Source organism: Ranitomeya imitator, chromosome 10 (genome assembly GCF_032444005.1).
Source record: "Ranitomeya imitator isolate aRanImi1 chromosome 10, aRanImi1.pri, whole genome shotgun sequence".
In the NCBI taxonomy this organism is placed as follows: domain Eukaryota; kingdom Metazoa; phylum Chordata; class Amphibia; order Anura; family Dendrobatidae; genus Ranitomeya; species Ranitomeya imitator.
In genome coordinates, this window is record NC_091291.1 from 140,306,607 (window position 1) to 140,324,580 (window position 17,974).

Sequence of the window (17,974 nt, forward strand, 5' to 3'; positions counted from 1 at the left end):
CAATGTGCGCTGCGGGGATCTGCCTTCGTCATGCAGCCTGTGACTTACGGTATGTGAAGGAACGAAATTGTCACAGAATAGTTACTTACATGACATATTTTAGCTAAATGACTTATTAATATTATGCTTTAATGTGCTAGGATATAACGTGAAATCACTGAATCATTTTATACATTTAGTATTTATTACTGATTGCAGGTAATTAGCAATTAATCAGCGGCTGCGTGAGATGACTGATACGTATGAGCCACAACTGTACACGTCGGCCCCTTTAATGCCCAACGTGTTGGTACTGTACAATGCTGATTTAGCTGGGGGTGCAGCACGTCGGGGTGTCCTAATAACATGCAGTGACTTCCTTGTATCTGTTCTAGATCATATCATGCGTTCTGTGTAATCCTATCACGTGAAGTAGCCGATAACGTACGTCTGCCCTTAGTGACCACCGGCCACGTCTAGGGCGCCTGACTGTAAGTGTGAGCTATGGGACTGCACAGATCAGGGCCACACACCAAATACAGACTGTCCGTTTCTTGCTAATATTACTGACCACCAAATGATGCCACTTATTTGTCTTTTGTTCTCTCTGGTGCCTATTACCACAGGGAAGGCTTCCTCCCTTGGAGCCGCATTGCTATACACACAGTTTTTGGCAGATCTTCCTTGTGTCCTACCTTGTGACTCCAGTCATCAAATATTGATATAGTCTGTGCAGGGTGGATTTAACAAATAAATGTAGAGTAATAAAATGTACTATTCTACAACTGTACATGATAGATAATTGTGTGTGTCTCTAGATATGCATAGAATAGTCTCCCTGAGATGGGACCAGACACTGAGGGGTCCCATGGAGATGGGACTTTTGGTCTAGTTATTTTCCACCTGGCCAGGTGAGGATTTGGGGCAGGGTTACAGGAGATGCTATCTGCAGGGAGGAGTCACAGCAGCAGCTCAGAGCTACAAATAGGACCAGCCGCTGGTACAGGGCTCTGGAAGGTTTTCCTGTCCTGCCTCAAGATGTCAATGTGCGGAGAAGACTGCAGCTAACATTGGCTCCTCGTTGGGACAGCCACAACCTCTAAAGCTCTTGCATTTGAACTACCTAGTGGGCGCCTTCTCCGGCCTGATATTACCACCTGTCTTGGTGTCTTTGAGACTTTATTCCAGAAGTGAGCAGCAGGTTTCTGCACCTAAAGTAGAATAAGAAACAATGGGAACTGAGGTAAGTCGCCTTCACCTGGAAAAGTACAACTAGCAGAGAAAACAATAATGATGAGAAGATGCACTTATTGTTCTGAAAGGTGTAAATCACTGCAGCCCAACACTTGGCATATCCTCGTAAGGCTCTGATACTGTGTGACTGGAGAGTGTACGGTGTAACGATGAAAGCAGAAAGAATTCAGGAGTGGATTCCTGTTATGGCTAATGTGATACCTATAGAAATGTTTTCTTCCTTGGTACATTGTATGAGTCTGAGCGAGCTGCGTCCTCCACACTCCCCGTTATGGTCAATCACTATTTGTGTATCGAGGGTTTGATGTCTGAACATTTGTTCTATTTCACTGATGATTTTGGTGATTAAAGTGATCTTAGATATCATAGAACATCTCAATGTGACTGTGTTTCTAATAATCTTCCGTAACTTTTCTGTAATTTTCTAAGTATCACTAATGAAGTTTGTGTTTTGCATGTTATTACATGTGAAGTCTGATGATTACACTGTGGAGATTGATGGAAAAAAGGACATGGAAAATCCAGATAAGAGAAAGGATGAAGATCTGGATCAGGACGTGAAGAAGAAGAAGAAGAAGAAACAGAAGAAGAACGACAAGAAGGTTGATGAACTGAAGCAAGAACTTGAGCTGGTGAGAAAAACGCTACTGCTCCAGACAGAACAGTCTTTATGCTGTAGTAGTCACGTCTACATTATATATATATATATATATATATATATATATATTGATCAGGGGCGGGCATATCATTGGTGCAACCTCAGCGCTCGCACCAGGGCCCAAGATGTAAGGGGGCCCATTATTTTCACCCCCAATACAGGTGGAATTGTGCGTTATGATGAGCTTTTGGGCCATAAAGGGTCCAAATATTGTTCTTGCCTGTGTCCGCCAGTGAGATAACTATGAGATGAGAAGGACGAGGAGTTTCCTTTCTCTACAGGATGTATAATTACATATCGGTAGCCTTTTTACATAGGTGTGTATTCGATGTGGTCTTGGTGATTACTGGCGGGGGCGAGGCTCCTTACCTCTATATGCCGCTCTTCTGTAATGGGGGCTGCCGCCCTTTACATCCTCCTGTAGTGTGGTATTTGCCCTGGTCTCCTCCGCAGCATACCTGGGCATGTACTCGCCAGGCGTGTGCTCGCTGAGTGGTTTTTATGTACATTGTGGGGTGTTTCCCAATGAAGAATTTCATGACAGTACAGTGTTTCCTTTGTATTAAATGTGGGTTTATGTTGTGGTATCACAACCAAGACAGTAAATGGTTACTTTGTATCCATCCAAATTTGGGCACCCGTAGTAAGACGCGTACATGGGGAGACACATCAGTATATACACGTGATCGTTGCTCCTTTGTTCATTTTTTTTTTTTTTCTGCTTTTAGGAAGACCATAAACTCAGCATTGAAGAATTGGAGTCTAAATATGAAACAAATCTTCTTAAAGTAAGTAATGAAGGACCCAGTGCATTATGGGCTGTCACCCATTTCATGAGCTTGGCAGAGATTATAGGCACCTGCCTGCGACAGGCGGCTTCATCCAGCCTGTGCCCGGCTGGAGACACATGCCAGTTCGGGGCGATGGCCAGCTGCAATAAATGCCGCTGTTAAGATCCTATCGATGTAATCCCAATGACCTGCAGAATATTGCGCTGGTTAATCAGTACTCAGAATTACACTGGGAATTTTTTATTTCATAAACAAATTTTTAGTTAATGGGAACCAAGAACAAAGTTTCCAGTGATGTTATCCGTCACCTCCAGGGAAGTCTCTTTGATCAGAATTGTCCAAATAAGCCGTAAAAGAACCTCATGTTATATGGACACGGCTGGAGCGATCTCCTTTTTTGGGTGATAATTTATTTGCTCTTTGGTCTCAGATTTGCAATACTTTTTCTGCCAGGCAGATAGATAACATTGGATTGAGGCTCCTGCTGTATGTAGTGATTAGCAGTTTATTATTCCTTCCTGACAGGGTCTCACCAGTGCAAGAGCTGCAGAGATTCTGGCTCGTGACGGTCCCAACGCACTTACACCCCCTAAAAGCACTCCGGAAATCGTTAAGTTCATGAAGCAGATGATCGGTGGCTTCTCCCTCCTGCTGTGGGCCGGAGCCATTCTCTGCTGGATCGCGTATGGAATTGTGTACTCCCAGGACCCCGCTACACCCCGGGACAATGTAAGTGTCTCCACGAGTCTCGCCGGCACCGCTGACCTCAGGTATTTGTGTTATGACAGGAGGAGACAATTATGCTCAGTAATTAGAAAATCTATTATCCTTGCCTAGATCTACCCAAATCAGTCAAGTATAATCAGCTAGCCGGAAGAAGAGAACCATATATGAAGATTAAAATCGGAACTTTATTATTAATCCATGAAAACAGTAATAACAAGAAAAAATAGCACAAAACAAATTATCACAGAGTGCCCAGTAGGGTGCACCCCACAGTGAATAAATCGGTAACACACCAACTAGAAAGTGTAAAACACAATAACTGAGCCCAAAGAGCGCAGAACCAGATGGAGCGGATAGAACGGGCGCCCCCGTCACCCCAACACACATTTCGCCCTTAGCTTCTTCTGGGGGGAGGGCGCCCGTTCTATCCGCTCCATCTGGTTCTGCGCTCTGTGGGCTCAGTTATTGTGTTTTATACTTTCTAGTTGGTGTGTTACCGATTTATTTACTGTGGGGTTCACCCATGATATATTTATGTGGATTCAGGTGCAGAGTTTATATGGGATGATCTATGCACCCATTTACCTGGTCCACTGTAGTCCGTATTTTCTTAGACTCAGTTATCTCCTATACTAGACTTTTTATAGGATATTTATCCTCTTACTATGCTACTATATAGGTGACCCTGATAACCACCTTTTTCGGATAGTATTGGGGTTCCCCCTACTGGGCACTCTGTGATAATTTGTTTTGTGCTATTTTTTTTACTTGCTATTACTGTTTTCATGGATTAATGTTAAAGTTCTGATTTTAATGTTCATATATGGTTCTCTTCTTCCGGCTAGCTGATTATACTAGACCGATTTTGGTTATTCATTGTTTGAAGCGCCATAGTTGCTTTACATGGACATTATTGGCTAAACTTACTAGATCTACTTATGAATGAAGGTTTACATTTAGAATTCCCTGAAAATGAGCTTGTAAAGTACCGGTAATAAAATTATACAATTTCAGCAAATTTGGAAAGTGCAAAGAACAAAAACGCAAAGCATAGTAGAAAGTTGCTCATTAAATGGGGAAGGGTTTCTTGTATTATTTTGCCCTATGGCTTGCACACAATAAATGGGGGGGGAAGCAAAACTGACGGCTGAGAGGCACGGTCAGCTCTGATCACTTCTTTCAAAGAAATGCAATGATATAATCTGGGCACATACATCAGGAGATCATCAGTAACCTGGATGTATCTTCTGTATATGTCCCCTGTTCACACTTTCCACATTTCTGACTGATGTTTGCTTTCTTCTCAGTTGTACCTGGGCATTGTCCTGGCTGCGGTTGTCATTCTCACTGGTTGTTTTGCATATTTCCAAGAAGCCAAAAGCACTAACATCATGGCAAGCTTCAATAAGATGATCCCACAGGTGAGTGCCCATTTATCAACGAGTGCCTTCTTATTCAGTCTGCTTGAGTTGTGAAAAAATATTAATATACAGCTGCTTTAAAAGGGTTGTATGGGAATATAGAAAATGTCTACTTTAATCTGAAACCAGCACGCAACCTGTCTACAGATTGTGGGTGATTCTGCCCCTCAGCCTCATATAGTTTAGTGGAGGTGAGGTGCAATACCAGACAAACCATAATAGGTAAGAGGATCGCGGGGATTGGGCACCCATATCCACTCATTAGAAAGGGCTCTGTTACTCTCCAGTATAATCCCAATATACTGCATTCTTCCCCGCTGATACCTTCCTGCCCCCAGCCGTATCACTATGAGGGTGGCTCCAGATGTCATCACGTAATAGATTTTTGTTTTTATTATATGCCAGTAGATTTACAATGTAGCTGTACATTACAGAGATGAATGACTCTTATTTATGTGTCCTCCAGCAAGCACTCGTCACCCGGAATGGAGAGAAATTGGAGGTCCCGGCCACCGAACTTGTAGTAGGAGATCTGGTGGATATTAAAGGTGGAGATCGAATCCCAGCAGATCTCAGGCTCACCTTTGCCCAAGGCTGCAAGGTAATAATCATTTCAGGCCCGCTGTTATCCAAGACCTATGTAATAGTTACAGTAGGACGTTAAGTCATGTTTGATGCCTGATAATAAGGTAACGTGCATGAATACTGAGCGTGCCCGGGATAGCGACTCTGCACAGAGCTGCCTGGACTAACGTTATGCATAAAACTCCCTATCATCAGAGTTTCAGCTTTGGCTCCATTTCAGGTGGACAACTCATCTCTAACTGGGGAGTCGGAGGCGCAATCTCGATCCAGTGAATTTACACATGAAAACCCTCTTGAGACTAAAAACATTGCCTTTTACTCTACAACCTGCCTGGAAGGTAAGGAGGCGACTACGGCTTCTGAGGTGTAAAGGTCATGGTTCAAAGACCCGTCAGAGTGGTGGTGGCCACGCAGCTCCATCAGGGACACTTCTGACATCCTGCCCTTGTATCATAGACACTTCTATGGCCCCATACATGTTCTCTTCTTCTATAGGTACTGCAAAAGGATTTGTGATCAATACTGGTGACAGGACAATCATTGGTCGGATTGCCTCACTGGCATCAGGAGTTGGAAATGAAAAGACCCCTATCGCTGTTGAGATTGAACACTTCGTGCACATTGTGGCCGGGGTGGCCGTGTCAGTCGGAGTTCTCTTCTTCATCATTGCAATGTGTATGGGGTACTCCGCTCTCAACTCCATCATCTTCCTCATTGGCATCATCGTGGCCAACGTGCCCGAGGGTCTCCTCGCTACTGTGACAGTGAGTACTTGTTGCTTGGACATCAAACTTCTTGCCTAGGGACAGGTTATGGTTATTAGGTTTTACTAGGGTTTGTATTAAATAAACACAGCTGCTTTCTTCCGGAGACTGCGTTAATAGACAAGGTTGTAGGACAATAATACAGGGTAGTTATATTCAGATGAACCATGGAAGGGGTGACGCTGTTTTGTAGAAGTATGCTGCCATGTTTTCTTAGCTCCATATAATCCCTTTATAGGGGTTCTACCATAAACAACTCACAAAACCTATTCCCAGGCCAGATGATAAATATGTCCGCTCAATGGGGACTTTGGGATCAGTGGGAGTACCAGTGTTCGGATCCCCAGCAATCATACCTTCCTGTGTAAAGTGATTTGATCACTAGAGATAGTGGGGACAAATATTGAATCTCTGCAATTTTGCGTCTTTTAGGTAACACTTTCTCTAACTGCAAAGCGTATGGCAAAGAAGAATTGTCTTGTGAAGAACTTGGAGGCCGTGGAGACTCTTGGTTCAACTTCCATTATTTGCTCTGACAAAACGGGAACCTTGACACAAAACAGAATGACTGTGGCCCATCTGTGGTTTGATGATCATATCCACTCAGCCGACACGAGTGAAGAGCAATCACGTACGTGTGTAAACACTTAAAGAGCAGCTCTGAAGCTTTCTCCTTCAGGTGTTTTCTGTAGATTATTCTGGAGTCATACCACTTGATCTTCAGCATTCTGCATGAAGATTAAATCTTTTGTCTCGGTCTTTATGGGTGGGGATGAACGGTTCTTATGTGGGATCACTGTCCCTTCACTAGAGGTCATGGTGTAGCCTTTACATGGGATGTTTGTCTCTCTAGATCACTCATTTGAGCAGACATCTGACACATGGAATGCCTTATGCAAGATTGTGTCCCTGTGTAACCGTGCTGAGTTCAGGGCTGGACAGGAAGACGTGCCAATCATGAAGGTATGTCCACACTGAAGGTGTAACCATGCATGTGTCCTTGTTTTCAGATAGGTCATTAACCCTTCTCTGTATCTCTCCAGAAAGTTGTAGTTGGAGATGCTTCTGAGACAGCTCTGTTAAAGTTCTCAGAGGTGCTGACCAAGAACGTGATGAATATTCGGAGTCAGAACCGCAAGGTCTGCGAAATTCCTTTCAATTCCACCAACAAGTTCCAGGTATGAGATATCCAACTGTTCTGAGACATATGCAGACGTACATGGGTCTTGTAAGCTAACGGGAGGATGCTTGTATGTCCAGCTATCCATACATGAGACCGATGATCCCCAAGACCAGAGATTCCTGCTAGTCATGAAGGGGGCCCCGGAGAGAATCCTAGACAGATGCTCCACCATTATGATTGGTGGCAAGGAGCTGCCGTTGGATGAGCCTATGAAGGATGCCTTCCAGATGGCGTACATGGAGCTTGGAGGACTCGGGGAGAGAGTGTTAGGTACAGAACTATAAACAGTTGTATGTAGGATGGGACGAGCATGTTCTGTGTCTGTGGTACATAATTACTCGCCTGTTTTGTTTTAGGATTCTGCCACTTATATCTCCCTGTCCAAGAATATCCCTCATCCTATGCATTTGACTCAGAATCCATGAATTTTCCAACCTCAAACCTTTGCTTTGTTGGGCTCCTGTCTTTGATTGATCCTCCTCGGTCAACTGTGCCAGATGCGGTTGTCAAATGCCGGTTTGCAGGCATTAAGGTAGGATTCATCAATGGATATTTTGTGTAGTGCAACTGTTGTAAAACTACAACTCTCAGCATTCCCTGACAGCCAGAGGCAGGTCGTAATTTGAGCATCGTTGGAGACGAATAACCCTTTGCTGTATATATGTTTCGGACAGTCTGCATAACTGTGAATACTGTCATGGACAGAAACTGTCTTTGTGACTAAATGTATCTTGTTTTATTTCCAACAGGTTATAATGGTAACTGGAGACCACCCAATAACAGCAAAAGCAATAGCTAAAAGTGTCGGTATCATTTCAGCTGGGAGTGAAACAGTGGAGGATATTTCCAAACGCCTTAACATTCCTGTGGAGCAGGTTAATAAGCGGTAAGATCCATAGATGGGGTCTTCTGGGATGGTTAGACCACCGGGCTCGCCCCAGCTGGACCCTTAACCTGTTAATGTTATTTCTGGTACAGAGAAGCAAAGGCAGCCGTGGTGAATGGTGGAGACCTGAAGGACTTGTCGTCTGAAGAGCTGGATGACATTCTGGCCAATCATTCGGAGATTGTATTCGCCCGGACATCACCTCAACAGAAGCTGATCATAGTGGAAGGCTGTCAGAGACAGGTGAGAGGGAGGTCTCCTCACCACCTGGGGGGCATCTCACAGCGACTGTGATCTACTAATGCTGCACTCTTTCTTCTAGAACGCTGTGGTTGCTGTAACTGGTGACGGTGTTAATGACTCTCCAGCTCTGAAGAAAGCAGACATTGGAATTGCCATGGGTATTGCTGGTTCAGATGCCGCCAAAAATGCTGCAGATATGATTTTGCTGGATGACAACTTTGCTTCAATTGTCACCGGAGTAGAAGAAGGTGAGGAATATGCTTTGTCTAGACGTATAGTAATGAACAGGAGACTGGATAAATAAGTGCCGTTATTGAGGATGTTGGGTGCACCCATAGTCATGTAGCACATGGGATAGATCAACGTTCTAACCGCAGGTTTCTTTCACAGGTCGCTTAATCTTCGACAATATTAAGAAGTCCATTGGCTACACCCTGACCAAGAACATTGCGGAGCTCTGCCCATTCCTGATATACATCATTGCGAGCATCCCACTGCCTATTGGTACCATCACCATTCTGTTCATTGACCTGGGCACAGACATTGTAAGTACAAGTGTGGTTGTATTTACTGAGAGGGAAGGGTAGAGGTACATGTAGATCTGCTTCCTCTAGGCCTCCAGAATCCAGCTTCTAAGTACAATTGCTCTTCCCACAGATCCCATCTGTGTCATTTGCCTATGAGAAGGCAGAGAGGGACATCATGAACAGGAAGCCTCGCAGGAAGAACATAGACAGACTGGTGAACCAGCAGCTGGCCCTCTATGCCTATCTGCAGATCGGTGAGCATAAACGTCGGCACCAGCTTGTATGATGGAGGTAAGAAATGAGCCATCTAATCCTGAACCTGCTCTCTACACAGGCATCATTCAGTCTGTTGGAGCTTTTCTCACTTACTTCACCATTATGGCTGAACAAGGCTATCTGCCCTACACCCTCCTGGGCATTCGTGTTAACTGGGAATCAACCGGTAATCAGGAACTGGAAGACAGTTATGGGCAAGAATGGGTAAGTGCCTCCAATAATCATCTCACGAAGGAGAAAGGCCTAATGTAAAGAAAAACCGGCCAATGCCACCATGGACCGGCAATCTTTTATTATCTTGCCCAGCGCTTTTATTTTGATGCTGTCACGTCTTGTTGTGGGCAGGAAGACCAGGTAACGGATTACAATGGCATTGAGTCCTCTCCCTATTCACAGCCATTGTACTATTACAAGGTATAAGGTCGTGTTGTTACTCTTTGCAGGCAGCATAATGCGCTGTTCTGTAGGAGAAACACAATCCAACTGAGGAGGACAGAACAGGGGGGACAATGCTAAGTGCTACGTCCCAAAGACGTGGAAGGGGGAAATAACCAGGGGGAAATAACCAGCAGGAGATGAACCACAGCACATCCTGCATGTACATCCTGCATGTACATCCTGCATGTACATCCTGCATGTACATCCTGCATGTACATCCTGCATGTACATCCTGCATGTACATCCTGCATGTACATCCTGCATGTACATCCTGCATGTACATCCTGCATGTACATCCTGCATGTACATCCTGCATGTACATCCTGCTCAAGGAGGCATCTCAGCGACAGCCATGGCATTAGTGACAGATGTATTCTGGCAATGTGCACACAACCTGTAAGAACGTTCCTGAGAGTTGTTGTCGCTTTTTGCAGTGCTGTGAAATGATGTTGTAGTGCGGCGGCCTCAGAGGCACCAAGTCATCTGAGCACTGATGTCATGTGAAGAGATAGAATCACATGACATCGGGGCTCGGTCTGGGGTGCCATTGAAACATGAGAAAGAGGAAATAATATATATAATCCCTATTGTGGAACACTTCTGTACCCACCTGCCGCTGATCATGTGTTTCCTGTCTTATTGCAGACGTTCGCTCAGAGGCAGTTCCTGGAGTGGACGGTGTACACAGGTTTCTTTGTCAGTATCGTTGTGGAGCAGCTGGCGGATCTTCTCATCAGGAAAACCAGGAGAAACTCACTTTTTCAACAAGGTTTTTTTAAGTAAGTGGATTATTTGGGATAGGAAGGTGCGTGGTGTTCTGCGCACCGCTGTGCACACATACCTGGAATTCTACCTAAATTCCAACAGCAGCAATTGCACCAAGTGGTGGAACGTACAGGACACCTTAAGCATCGTCCTGAAAAAAGACCTGCGAGGTGTCCAGATCTCTCCATGTTATCTGATCTGCAGACTATTGCTCTGATCACTCATTGCTCTGTATTTACGTGTCCAGATCTCTCCATGTTATCTGATCTGCAGACTATTGCTCTGATCACTCATTGCTCTGTATTTACGTGTCCAGATCTCTCCATGTTATCTGATCTGCAGACTATTGCTCTGATCACTCATTGCTCTGTATTTACGTGTCCAGATCTCTCCATGTTATCTGATCTGCAGACTATTGCTCTGATCGCTCATTGCTCTGTATTTTTTTTCAGAAATAAATTTCTCCTGATGGGTTTGGCATCACAAATCATCGTTGCAGCCTTTCTGTCTTATTGCCCTGGTATGCCGGATGCCCTGAGGTTTACCCCATTAAGGTAAGTGTTATAAATTACAAGCATGGTCATGTTATTAGATTTGGATTATGCCATAGTGTGGAATTAAGGGGTTTTCCAGTGATGTAGCAAAATGGTTCCCATCATGTAACTGAAACATCAGGTTGTCCTAGTCAGGACGGGTTGCAGTCTGAAGAAACCGCTCCTTCGACCTGTCTCTCAACTACAAAGAATAATTTGAATATTTTTTATTTTATTTTATTAAAGAGTAACATAATCTATCACATACCATTAGGAATGAGGGCAAGAGCTTACAATCTAAGAAGAAATAGGGGAATGTGGGATACAAAGGTGTGTGGTGCTTGTAATGTATTAGTGAGGTGATGTAAGGTGCTAGGCCAGTCCGTAGAAATGTGTTTTTAGGGGCACAGTTAAAAATATTGATCTTGGGAATTAACTGAATTATTTGGGGTAGTGCGTTCCAGAAAACTAGTGCAGTGTGAGCCAAGTCCTGGAGATGGGAGCGAGACGTTTTGATTATTGAGGATGTTAATGTTAGGTCATTAGCTGGACAGAGATTAGGGAGGAGATGTAGGGTTGTGCAGAAGTGTGGAGAGATTTCTCAGTGAGAGAGAAGTTTATGTTCTACTCTGTAGCAGATGGGCAACCAGTGCAATGACTGGCACAGATTGGCGGCATCGGTGTTGTGACTGGACAGAAATATGATCATGCCTGCTGCAGGCAGGACAGACTGGAGCAGAGTGCTGAGGGAGACCAATGCGTAGTTATTTAGTAGTAATGTGGGGGTGAGGAGACGCTGTATATAATTGGGTGTCATCAGCATAGAGATGGCACTGAAAACAATATCTGCTCCTAGTGGACAAACTATCAACAGTGTACAGAGGGGTCTAGTACTAAGCCTTGAAGAACCTTTACAGTAAGTGGGATAGAAGGATGAGCCAGCAAATGATAGAGGGAAGGAGCGGCCAGAGATGTAGGGGGAGACTAAGGAGAGCGCAGAGTTGTGATGCTGCTAGCTAGACCAGAGCATTTTGAGGAGAAGCTGATGTCCGCAGTGTCAAGTGCTGCCGAGCAATCCGGGAGAATTAGCAGGACCATTAGATTTAGGGCAGATTCTGTAGACAGTAAAGAAAGGGAAGTTGATTGTAAATGGTCAAGAAGAGCGTTATCTGAGAGATAGCGGAGCAAGCGTTAGGGTACCATCACACAGTGGCATTTTGATCGCTACGACGGCACGATTCGTGACGTTCAAGCGATATATCCGTGACGTTCCAGCGATCTCGCTGTGTCTGACACGCTCCTGCGATCAGGGACCCCGCTGAGAATCGTACGTTGTAGCAGATCGTTTGAAACTTTCTTTCGTCGTCTAGTGTCCCGCTGTGGCGGCATGATCGCATGGTGTAACAAAGGTGTGCACGATATTGTATACGATGTGCGCATAGTAACCAACGGCTTCTACATCGCACATACGTCATGAAATTATCGCTCCAGCGTTGTACATTGCAAAGTGTGACAGCAGTCTACGACGCTGCTGTCGCAGTGATCAAAATGCCACTGTGTGACGGTACCCTTAGTTTAGAGAGGAGTTGTGATTGTTGAGTGGTTTGGTCAAGGGTTGGAAGCCAGCTGAACCCATGCCCCTCTAGTGTGCATAAGGGTCACCAAGGGAATATTAGCATCGGCTAGGATTGGTAAAATATATGAGACACTTTAGAGAAATATCTTACCTGTATAAACTCCGATATGCATTGTGTTATAATGTTGTCCTCTCCTGTCTGCAGGGCTCAGTATTGGTTCGTGGCCGTTCCATATGCTATTCTGATCTTTGTATATGATGAAATCCGTAAGCTGTTCATAAGGCGCTATCCCGGCAGTAAGTATAATATCATATATATATATCTGGCCTGTGGGGTGCTGTCTTCACTACTACCAGCATGCTTAGAGATGTCCTAGTAACCTATGAACACTCTGCCTGAAATCCAGTGTAATTACCATGTATGTTGCAGCCTCCGATTGTGATCCGTCCACTTCGCTTATGTTTCATTAACCCGTTTTCCCTTGTTTCCAGGCTGGTGGGACACGAACATGTATTACTGAGGTGGCTGGACCGTTTCAGACCATCCCTGGTGCGGTGGACTCCCTTCACTATTTTTCCAGTCCTGTTTGTTGAACAAATCAGGAAGATAATCTTATATATTGTAAATATCATGTATAAAGTTATAAAACACTATTTTTTACCAAAAAAAACGTGCCATGTAAAAAGAAAAGCATTGCTCTGTTTCTCGCAGATACTGGACATGTAGATTTTGTGCATAGACCAAACGTATCAATAAAAATCTTTTTTTTTTTGCATAAAATGACTGTTTTTATTACATGTAAGACAAATCAATCCTTATGTGTCTTAAATACAAGAGGAAAGATCCGCCTTGTGCCAGGAACAATGGTCAATCACTGATGTGTGCACAGCCCGAAAGCCGCAGACATTTATATTTGCGAGCTTCTTTCCAGGAGAGGAGATATTAGGGACCAGACTGCTGCTCTCACTGGGCTTCTAAAGGGGAGATATTTAATTTTATGCAATAATTGCAGTCTTTAAAAGTGATTTATCATGAATAAATGTCTGTGTCCTGAGGGTCCCAATCCCCAAGTCAGGATTGCATGTTTCTGCAACTCCTGTCCTAGTGATTGTGGGAGACTCAGCAACCAGACATATATGACGCATCTTGTTGACAGATGATAATCATTTATGGGGGATATAACTGTAGGTCACACCTGGGTCCACATGTATGGAGCGGGCTTTCCTCCTGGGGAGTTGTGTTACGGTGTCATTGCAAAACTACAACCCATCCTGCAAAAAAAGGCCTCATGCGGCTATATGAACAGAAAAATAAAAAAACTATAATAAATGAAAGCACAAAAAACATTCCAAGGCTACTTCAGCAGCATCCAAACATGCTCTTACATGTGTGCACAGGGCTTGGCAGACTTTGCCAGGAACAAAGGATCAGGCGTGTTAAAGTCTAACATGCCTGACCCTTCACCATGGGGTGAGTCTGGTAACCCCCGCATATACATTTGATAGATGTAAGAAGGGCTGGACTTGCCATGTGGCATATGCCAGATAAGCCTGTCCAGCAATGGACAGCCTGGCACACAACACAGGAGTATCAACGTCCTGAGGACGTGAATAATACGGACAACTGTAGCGGAGCACAGAGACATTGGTTCCCTTGTTCGCCACCTAAGCAGAACACTTCCAGCCTGCTGTAGACTGCTGCCATACTGAGGACCTCTTGAAGAACATTATAAGAGGCAAGTTAGAGGACATAATTAGAGGCTCAGGGAGGGTATTCGTATAATAAAACAACACTGTAAGCTAGGAGCTAATGTTGGCAAGAAATTTAATCTGTATTATCATAGTCTCTCCCGCAGCAGCAGTCTTTGATTTATGCACTTTTCATTGGGAACAGTTATTTTATCTTTAACTGGGTATCTTGGACTCCCCACTCTGTTTAAGACTGAGCGTTGTTGCAGTCGTGGATTATAAGGGCCTTACTGGGTATAAGGAAGACAGAAAGAAATATGCTACGTAGATCATGATTAACATTTACTTCGATGTCCTGTAGGTATAACATTGAAGTGCAGAGAAGTACAGCTTAGTCTGAATCTAGTGTGGGTAGTATATTTCTTTCTGTCTTCCCTATACCCAGTATGGTCTCCTTATAATTACAGCTGCAACAACGCTCTGGAGAAGGATCAATGGTAATATTTGTCTTGCAGTAAATATCTATTTCGTCGATGTCAGGCAGGCTCATATTTGTAATAGAGATTCCCCATTTGGGAAGTGGGTGTGGGGGGCAGCACGTATCTGTGTAATTTCAAATGCCAGGGCCGATTTGAATTCCTAGTCTGGCCATAGATACAAATCATCCAACCTGGCCAACTAATGTCTGTGAGTGATTTCCTAGCAAAATCTTGAACCGAACTTTTAAAAATAAAAAAATATATTTTTAAAAATAGAAGAATGTGGTCATGATGCCTAAAAACAGTCCCATTGGGGGGTCCTTATGAATATATTAATCAAATTCTGATGAGAAATGAAAGAAAAAAGTCTCATAGGACTATCCATTGTTATTTGTTCATGATCCACAGGGAGAAACAAGGTCTTATCCAGACTTTAACAGTCATTACAATAACTGGAAAAATCAAGAAAAGTTTTGAGCCCCTCGTCAGTGCAAAGTGCTTTAAGTCTCCTCACCACGACATGCTTATCATGTCACTCTCCGCAAGGAGAACGATACTTCTTGGTCTTTACTTTGCACTGGCGAGTGGCAGTACCCCGAAACACAGTGTTTGCAAATTGAGATTCTGGTTTGGCTATTATCCTAAGTCATGTGACAAGGCTCGTTAAAGGGTCGACATTGACTGTTAGGATTGCTACTTCCCATAGGTGGCACTAGAGTTCTAGTCCTCTTCCTCTCTGAAGAGACAATTTGCGTTATTTGACAAAGAAACCTTAGTCCTTTATTTCCAATATAAATTCATGGACAAGGTAATAAGGGCAGGGACAGTGCAAGTAAAAGGACGACGGCTGTTTTGTGTTATACACGCTTCCACGGGTCCAGATAACATTATCTGGACCCGTGGAAGCATGTATAACGCGAAACGGCTGTCGTCCTTTTACTTGCACTGTCCCTTCCCTTATTACCTTGTCCATGAATTTATATTGGAAATAAAGGACTAAGGTTTCTTTGTCACATAATGGAAGTGTTGCTGCTTTCTTCTTCCTTTGGATTTATCTACATGTTTTACTTCTGGCAAGCACCCTCCACCAAGTGACTCCACTCCCACAATGTGTCAATGATTCAGAGTGTACCCCTCCACACCAGTAAGTAACTCATTACATTTATCTCAGTGCCATTCATTTTTTATTTTTTCTGGACTAATTTGGGGAGAGCTTTACTCTTCTGCTCTCGGCCACAATTGAACGATGTGCTTCATGATTTTTGGTACGAGTACTCTCTAGAAGTGAGCAGAGGAATTGGGACTCCTGGGCCTCTCCAGAAGAGAGCAGAGGACGTCGGACTCCCAGACTTCTCTAGAAGTGACCGGAGGACGTGGGACTCCCAGGCCTCTCTTGAAGTGAGCAGAAGACGTGGGACACCCAGGCCTCTGTAGAAGTGAGCAGAGGACATGGGACGCCCAGAATTCTCTAGAAGTGACCAGAGGACGTGCTACTCCCAGGCCTCTCTGGAAGTGAGCAGAGGAATTGGGACTCCAGACCTCTCTGGAAGTGACCAGAGGATGTGGGACTCCTAGGCCTCTAGAAGTGACCAGAGGACATGGGACTCCCAGGCCTCTCTAGAAGTGAGCAGAAGTCGTGGGACTCCCAGGCCTTTCTAGAAGTGAGCGGAGGTCGTGGGATGCCCAGACTCCTCTAGAAGTAACCAGAGGATGTGGGACTCCCAGGCCTTGCTAGAAGTGAACAGAGGAATTGGTACTCCCAGACCTCTCTGGAAGTGAGCAGAAGGATGTGGGACTCCCATGCCTTTCTAGAAGTGAGCAGATGAATTGGGACTCCCAGACCTCTCTGGATGAGAGGATGTGGGACTCCTAGGCCTCTAGAAGTGAGCAGAGGATGTGGGATGCCCAGACTCCTCTAGAAGTGACCAGAGGACGTGGGACTCCCAGGCCTCTCTAGAAGTGAGCAGAAGTCGTGGGACTCCCAGGCCTTTCTAGAAGTGAGCAGAGGACGTGGGATGCCCAGACTCCTCTAGAAGTGAGCAGAGGACGTGGGACTCCCAGACCTCTCTGGAAGTGACCAGAGGATGTGGGACTCCCAGGCATCTCTCTAGAAGCGAGCAAAGGAATTGGGACTCCAGAGCTCTCTGGAAATGTTGAACCTCTGGCAGTATTATGCCACTCCCGATCAATTTCGTCAATGAGGCTAAAGCTGAGGTGGAACATGACACCCACTTGATAAATTCATCATAATTTACTCCACAAAGTGGTGTACATTACACCAGCCCGTGACTGTAGTAACATCTCTGGCATCTTACAACTGCTTAGCGCTACCCCCAAATTCATGAAGAGGCGCAGAGCTGTTGTAACGCATGTGCGCTTCTTAATGAGCTGGGTCATCTTACTCCAGCAGTCTTTATAAATCAGGGCCATTTGTGTACCTCTCTCCACTCTGGATACAATTCAACAATTAGGTTAGAAGAAACATATTACACACCTTGCTCACCCCAGTAATGTAAGTTGATAATTTGACTGGTAAAGGGGTGAAGACATCTTTATTAAAAACTGGATTTGGGTATAGCTTGGTTATTGGGCGATCAGATCAGTTCTGAATTTGAAGCCAGCTAAGAAAATTAAACATTGAAAATATTCTGGAACTAATGTCACCTTTTACATCGTACAACATCCATACATTGTAACCTTCTCTCATCTGCCATCAAGGAGGAGGACAGGCAGGTGATGCTCAAAAATAACAAAATAAGCATTACTGCTGCACCCCCAGCCTTTCCTATTGTAGTTATGTAAATAATTCTTCGCCTACCACACGTGATCGCTGCAGCTACCTCGTCTACCTCAGCATCATTGCTGTGCCAGGTGATTGGCTGCAGGGGTCATGTGTGGTAGACAAGATATCCCCCACTGTAGCAGGGTGGCAGTACTGGAGCAGCAGGGGCTCCTATAGGTAATTGATGCTTATATGACTATTTTTACTCATTGCTTATCTGTCATGCAGCTTTACCTGAACCCCTTTATTAGAACAATGGCTGGATTGTACACTACACTATTTCCTCATAGACTGTGAGCTCTTGTGATCAGGACCCTCACTCCTCTTGGTAATTGGTGAATTGTGTTAATCTGTAGCGACTTACAGAGGTTGTACATTTCCTCTCTAAATGTAAAGTGCTGTGGAATATGTTGGCGCTA

The 17,974-nt window shown here is 44.5% G+C and overlaps 1 protein-coding gene across 1 annotated transcript; it reads left to right on the plus strand.

Annotated features, from left to right (window-relative positions):
* The first annotated feature begins 991 nt into the window (after positions 1-991).
* On the plus strand, positions 992-13,386 carry LOC138651467 (potassium-transporting ATPase alpha chain 2). Its single transcript, XM_069741701.1, has 23 exons — positions 992-1,222; positions 1,707-1,865; positions 2,620-2,679; positions 3,208-3,411; positions 4,716-4,829; positions 5,296-5,430; positions 5,635-5,752; positions 5,910-6,178; positions 6,611-6,809; positions 7,032-7,141; positions 7,222-7,356; positions 7,439-7,631; positions 7,718-7,893; positions 8,111-8,247; positions 8,340-8,490; positions 8,570-8,738; positions 8,881-9,035; positions 9,148-9,271; positions 9,352-9,497; positions 10,377-10,510; positions 10,949-11,050; positions 12,811-12,902; positions 13,098-13,386. Exons 1-23 carry the CDS (start codon positions 1,211-1,213, stop codon positions 13,124-13,126), a joined length of 3,123 nt encoding a protein of 1,040 aa, XP_069597802.1. The 5' UTR covers positions 992-1,210; the 3' UTR covers positions 13,127-13,386.
* The last annotated feature ends 4,588 nt before the right edge of the window (positions 13,387-17,974 follow it).

What these genes read in the sequence shown, in the direction of transcription:
- LOC138651467 (XM_069741701.1), top strand. An exon ending in TGAAGCAAGAACTTGAGCTG is followed by an intron (nt 1,866 to 2,619) that starts GTGAGAAAAACG and finishes TTCTGCTTTTAG; the next exon opens with GAAGACCATAAACTCAGCAT. An exon ending in TCAATAAGATGATCCCACAG is followed by an intron (nt 4,830 to 5,295) that starts GTGAGTGCCCAT and finishes TGTGTCCTCCAG; the next exon opens with CAAGCACTCGTCACCCGGAA.